General features: G+C 71.2%; 1 protein-coding gene across 1 annotated transcript; it reads right to left on the minus strand.

The window, feature by feature from the left end:
• Positions 1–285: 285 nt before the first annotated feature.
• Positions 286–3,213, minus strand: AJM1 (apical junction component 1 homolog). Its single transcript, XM_068981299.1, has one exon. It carries the CDS (start codon positions 3,211–3,213, stop codon positions 286–288), a length of 2,928 nt encoding a protein of 975 aa, XP_068837400.1.
• Between the last annotated feature and the right edge of the window lie 3,236 nt (positions 3,214–6,449).

Below are 6,449 nucleotides of genomic sequence, written 5' to 3' on the forward strand. Positions count from 1 at the left end.
AAAGGCAGGGCGGGCTGGTCCTCAGACCTACCCCGCCTCCCAGCGGGGAGCACCGAGCGGCCGAGGACCTGCCTCTAGGGAGCCCTGAGGGCGAACTGGGAGAGAGGGAGCCCGGCGGGACTGGGAGGGTTGTGGCCGGAAAGAGGGGAAAGGCGGCGCTTCGGCAGACCGCGACGGGGCGGAGCTTGCGGCGATGTGGGCGGGGCCTGGTGGACCGGGTGGGGCTTGGGTGGACCTGATGGGGTTCAGGGTTGGGTGGGCCCTGGCTGGACGCTCCAGCGCGGCTCACATGATGTCGTCCAAGAGGTTCGCGCTGGCCACCCAGTCGAGCGCGCGCGGCTCGGACGCAGCCATGATCATGCACATGAAGGGGCGGCCGGTGCGCCGGTCCGTGGGGTAGATGGTGGTGGGCGTGAAGCGCCGGTTGGCTTCCACAAACTCGCAGAGCTGCTCGTAGACGCGCGGGAACTCGTGGCGCAGGAAGACGCCGCGCAGCCGCAGCTCTCGCTGAATGTGAATGAAGGCCACCTCGCGTGCTCGCCGGCCCGCCTCGCCGTCCTGGTCTAGGCCCGCAGTGCCGGGCGGCGGCGTCAGGATCAACGTCTCCATGTCGGGTTCGCGGCCCCGCGCGGGGGGCGGCCGTGCTGGGCTGCCGGCCGCCAGCGCCACTTTGGCGAACTTGCGCACCGTGGGTCCCGGGCTGCGAGGCGCGGGCGCTGGCCGGGCAGGGGCGCCGGGCGGGGTGGCCCCGGGGCCGACAGCCACCGACACGCTGAGCAGGAAGCACTCGGCTGGTTCGTAGAGGCGCCCGGCGGCCGCCAGCTCCCGAGCATAGCTGCCCAGTGGGGCCGCGTGCGTGGCCAGCTCGCGCAGCGACAGGTAGGTGGGCGACAGCAGCAGCCCCTCGAGGCCGAAGCGCAGGAAATTGTCCGCGGAGCCGGGGCTCGGGAAGCCCAGGAAGAGCACCCCGCGGCCGCGGGACAAGAAGCCGACGCGCGCGATGCGCGAGAAGGCGCGGTGCACCGGGCCGCTGTCGCGGCAGAACTGCAGCACGTGGCGGCACACGCTGCCCACGCGGCCGTACACGCAGCGCGCCTTGTGCGCGTCCCAGTCCTCGCGGCGGCACAGGCGCGAGCAGTAGTAGGTGTAGCAGCTGTGGCAGGACTTGAAGTAAAGGCAGGCGTTGAACATGGTCTCGGTGCGCCCGCAGCGCGCGTTGGAGCACGTCATCAGGTCGTCCTCGTCGGCGCTGGGCTCAGGGGAGGCGTCGGCCGCCTGCCCCTGTCCCGCGGGCTCTTCGGCGCTACCTGCGGACGCAGGTGGCGAGCGCGGCGCAAGCGCCGGGCCCCCGGGCCCCGAGGGCCGCGAGTCGAGCAGGCGCCGTAGCTGGCGGCCCAGGCCGTCGGACGCGGGCTCGAGCGCCTGGCCGGCTGGGGACCGCGAGTCGATGACCAGGTCAGTGATGAGCTCGTCCAGCTGTTCGAGGCTGCGCTGGCGGCCAGAGGCGGGGCCGTCGGGGGCTGCAGGCTGAGACTGGCGGGGGCGGCTCCCCGGCATCTCCCAGCTCCTGGCGGCCGGACGCTCGGCGGCGCGCAGGTCGTTGTCGGTGATGGTGATCTCCGGTGTTACGTACCAGTTTCGGCCGGGGCCCTCCCCCACACGGCCCTTCTCGGACAGTGACGTCTCGGACAAGGACAGCGCCGCGTAGCGTCGGGGCGAGGTGGACAGGTTCACGACGACAGGCGGGCGCCGGCCTTCGGGGGACGTGCCCCGCGGCTCCCGCGCCTCGTGGCCCAGCAGGTTCTCGTAGCTACGGCCACGGCCCAAGGGGTCTTCGCGGCGCGGCCCTGGTGCCAGGATGTTGTCCCAGGAGCGCGAGTAGTGGCGGCTGTCGGTCGCTAGCCGGGGTGGACTGGTGCCCGTGCCGCCATGCCAGGAGGCGAGCAGCGGGCCGGGGTCCGGCGGGGGCGCCACCTGCAGGGTGCGGTAAGGCCGCGGGCCCCAGTCGCCCCAGGCCGGGCTGCCTCGCGGGTGTGGGTAAGTCCGCGTCAGGGCTTCTCGATTGCGGTACCGCCCGAAGTCCTCAGTGTAAAACGCGCGGGCGGCGGGGCGGGCTCGAGGCTCCTCGGGGGGATAACGCGGGCCGCAGGGCGGGGCGTAGGCGCGGGGGGCCTCCCCGTAGTAGGAGCGGGAGGGTGGTTCCTGGACCGGGAAGGTGCGAACTTCCCCCGCGTAGTAGCCGCTCCCGCTTCTTGGACTGGGCCCTGGAGGCTCTTCGGGCAGAAAGGGCCTGGGATAGTAGCCGTCGAAGGGCGGGCCAGGGCTGGCCATGAAGCCCCCAGGGTGGCCCTCGGGTTCCTCCGTGTAGAAGAACTGGGTGGGCCCCGGCGGGGTGGTGAAGGGCACACTCCGGCGCTCCGCGTAGTCCCGGGGCCCGGGGAGCGGCCCGTCGCAGTACAGCGCCCGGGGGTCGGTGCAGTACGAGTCACTGGGGGTGGGGGTGCGGGAGAGGGCCACGTGGCGAGGCCCGGGCACCGTGAGGCCGTGGAGCGGCGGGGCAGCGCGGGGCCAGGGCGCGGTCTCGGGGGGCCCGCAGGGCCGTGAGCCCCGGGCGGCGTGCTGCAGCACCGCCTCGTCCGGCTTGATGTCCAGGCGGCAGCGGACGTGGGGGGCGGGCCCCGCGGGTGGCTCGGCTGGCGCGCAGCGGTTGGCTGCAGCACAGAGGGGCGCGATGCGGCCAGGGCCGCCCCGCTGCGGCTGTAACTTGATGGGGTGCAGCTCGTTGGCGAGCGCGCGCAGCGCGGGGTACGCGGGCTCCCGGCGGGGCGACGCGTCGGCCCGCGCCGTTCGCTGCGCTTCTCGGCCTCGGCGCGGCAGCACGGGTGGTGAGGCGGGCGCGGGCGCCAGGCTCGGGGGCGCGCGGGGGGCGCTCTTGGAGCGGGCGCGGCGCCGGGTCTCGCCGTCGCGGGATCGTGCGCGCGGCGCGGCGGGCTCCGCGGGGGGCGCCTCCGGGCGGGCCTCCATGGCCACCCCGTCCAGCGCCTCCAGGAAATCGAAGCTTCGACAATGGCGCTTATTGAAAGGCGCGGGCGCTGCAGGCCGGGCCATGGGGCCCTCACATGGCGGGGGCCTCGACACGGGCCCCGGGGCCGCCACCTTGATGTCCTGGTACACGGTCGACACCAGCAGATCCGGCGGGTCGGTGCGGGTCATCTTAAAAGAAGTCTCCAGGCGTCAGCTCACTCGGCCTTTCGGGGCTTTCGCCCTGAGGGGAGACGCGGGTCAGGGCGGCCCCTCTGCAGCCCAGGCCCCGCTAACCCCCAGCGCTGGCCCAGCTTACCTGGGGCACGGCCCGGGAGGCAGCCAAGGCCTGCGGCCACAGGCCTGTGTTCCATGCCGGCGTCCCAGGCACCTGCAGGGGGCGCCCAGCTGTCCAGCCACTCGGGTCCTGCCCCCTCCTCCACACCATCCTTTCCGGGCCACTTTCTGCTGGGAGGAGGTGAGTGACCAGAAAGGGGACGTCATTGCAGCAATCCCTGAGCTCCTGTGCTCACTAGTGACCACTGGCAGGCTGGGGTAGACCCGCTTTTCAGGGACAGGCCAGCAGTGGGGTAGGAAGAGAGTGCCCCAGGACCACCCTACTGGTGCCCACAGGTGGGACAACTGTGTGCTCATTGGGGGCCTTCACAGACTGCTTTAAGGTGCTGGCTCCTATAAAGCAGGTGATGAAGCCCCCTCCTAACGCCTGGTGCAGAGCAATCCCCCCATGCTGCAGTCTGAAGCCCCTGGCCCCAGCCTTAAGCAACCTTAACCAGGCTCCTGCACCCCCCCGCCCCCACAACTGGCGCAGCTGGACATGCAGCCGTCCTCCAGCGCTGTGTCAAGGCCCAGCGCAGAGGCCCCTGTGGGCCCTGAAGTGGCCCCGTCAGGCCCAGGCGTGGCACCGAGGCTCACGGGCTTGCTGCCCTGCCCTCAGTCTACATGTGACCCTGGCCACAGCTGTGCTTCTGGAGCACACCCGGGCCCAAAGCTCCTCTTGCTTTGCAGGAACCACCTCTGACTCTCCCCTTTTTTGGAGTGGTTGAAACCCACCAAGCTCTTTGGGGCTATCATGACAAGGCCAGGAGAGCGACCCCTCCATCTTTGCAGCGAGCGCACGGCAGCAGAAACCAGGCGCTGGCTGCCGGACCACGTGGGGGTGTGTGAGCTCAAGGAGCTCAAGGCTGCCTCCAGGTCCCTGAGCGGCGCAGCAGGCCAGGAGGCCGCCAGCAGGGGAGGCAGGGCAGTGGGTGGATCGAGCCCCTGCCACCCGCAATTCTCAGGCAGGCCCTCCCCACAGCATTACAGGAGAGCTCCATGGAAACCTGAGGCTCCATGCCCCCGCATGCAGGCTGAGCTGGGGTCCACCCCTCTGTACCAGGCCCACGTTCAGACTTGGGCCAGCGGCTTCTCTGGGTGCCCAGTCTGGAGAGGCTAGGGGTGGAGGGGGGGGGTGGCTCAGACAGTGGTACAGGGTCTCCACCTCCTCACAGGCTGGGGGAGCATGCTCCAAGGTGAGCTTGGAAAAGCAGGGAGCTGGGCGCTCACCTGGCAGGACCTCTGGTCTGGCTGACCCTCTGTGTCCCCAGTGTGCCAGGGCTTTCCTGCCAGCTGAGCTGCCCCCCTGGGTCAGGGCCACCAGGCCATGCTTGTCCCCATCTCAGCACCCTCCCCCCACCTGTCCCTGGTTTGCAGGCCCATCCCCCTCCCATCCTGAAGCCAGGCCAGGACTGGGGGCTGGATGACAGGGTATGAGGCTCCGCCCCAGGGAGGTGACAGCCTGGCCTTGGCGCTGCCGCGGCCCCGAGGAGCCAGACTGGGCGACACCCCTTCCCTTGGGGATGGGACGGTCCGCCCCCGCCGGGGTCCCAGGCCTGAGGAGCCCGGCGGGTGGCCCTCCCCGGCGCGCAGCCCGGCCCAGCCCCAAGACCCCGGGGGTGGGGACCGCTGTCCTCCAAGGTGCAGCGTCCCTGTCCTCGTGGGCGCCGCACTCACGGAAGATCCGCGGGGCAGCGGCCTGGACCCCTTACCTGGGCGGTGCTCCCGCACCGCGCCCGGCGATCTGCGCAGGCCCGCGCGCGCTCCGCCGTCCCCCGCGCCGCCGCGGCCCCGGCACCGGCAGAAGCTTCGAGGCAGCGGCGTGAGGCTGCCGGGCCGCTCGGTGCTGCCCCCGATGGCGGCCGGCGGGACTGCACTTAAAGGGACCGCGCGATGGGCCGGGGACCTGCGTGGCGCGCTGGCTCCTGCTTGGGGCCGAGCTGGGTGCGCAGTGAGGGCTCTTTGCGCCCTCAAGGTACAGGCCTGGGGTCCAGCGAGAAGACCTCGGGCTGAGGAGCACCTGGCCCATCTTGCCCGCCCCCACCTCCCGGACACCTGCTGGAGGGCAGCTGGCAGCTTGGCCGGCCTTGGAGGCAGCCCACGTCCTGGCCGCGCTGCGGACAGCTCCCGGAATTCACGCCTGTGGCCAGCCTAGGCAGGAGCAGATGGGCAGCCCCACGCCCTGCTGGCCTTTGTGCTGCAGCCCTGTCTTTGCCAAGCTCTCCCTGGGCACGTGGGCACCCCCAAGGGCCCTGCTGCCTGTCTCCCCGCTGTGTGGCCTCCCTGGGAGGGCAGGCTCCTCTGCCCCACCGTGTCCAGCGTCCAGGCAGGCGGAGGCCCCACTGCCCTGGACAGGTGTGCACACCCTGGAACTGCATGGTGACACCCCACCTCCAGCCCCTCACACAAGGCTGAACCAGGGAACAGTCCAGGCTGGCAGATGGGCAGGGCGCTGGTGCCTGCGGCTCCCAAGGCCGGGGTCGGCCACGTCCAGGCCGGTCAGCTGAGGGGGCCTTGGGCCATTTCCAGGTCAGTCTGGTCTTCATGCTAGTGGGCACTACAAGGACAGCCAGCCTCACACACTGGGCTACAGGCAGCCCCTATGGGTCAGTGTGGTGCCCAGCCCCCAACCAGTCGTGGCTGGCCACCTGTGTCCTGGGTGTGGGGCTCTCTGGGCACCTGAATTGGGGAGAGGGCGGCCTGCCAACCAGCCCCTCTTCGGCCTTAGAAGGCACTCTGTACACCTTTGGAAGGGACAGTTCTTGGGCAACTGTGGGTGGTGCAGGGCCCTGCTGACAGCCAGAGCCTGCAGGGCTGAGGTCAGTGCCAGGTGGGAGTAGGGGTGCACGGCCACCCTCAAGGGTGGGACCAGGTCTGCGGAGGGCAGCTGCGCTGGCCAGCCTGGACAGCACGGCGCAAGCGGGGCTGGGCCTGCCTGAGGCTTCCTACCCCGAGAGCAGTCACCTCGCGGGGAGAAGGGCCCCGTGGCCTGTAGGCAGGGGGCTCGGGCCCCTCCTGCCCACCCACGCTGACCTGGGCAGGGCCCCTGGCAGCAGCAGCACACACAGACGCGCAGTAAAACAGGAGAGCTT

Source organism: Capricornis sumatraensis, chromosome 1 (genome assembly GCF_032405125.1).
Source record: "Capricornis sumatraensis isolate serow.1 chromosome 1, serow.2, whole genome shotgun sequence".
Lineage (NCBI taxonomy): Eukaryota > Metazoa > Chordata > Mammalia > Artiodactyla > Bovidae > Capricornis > Capricornis sumatraensis.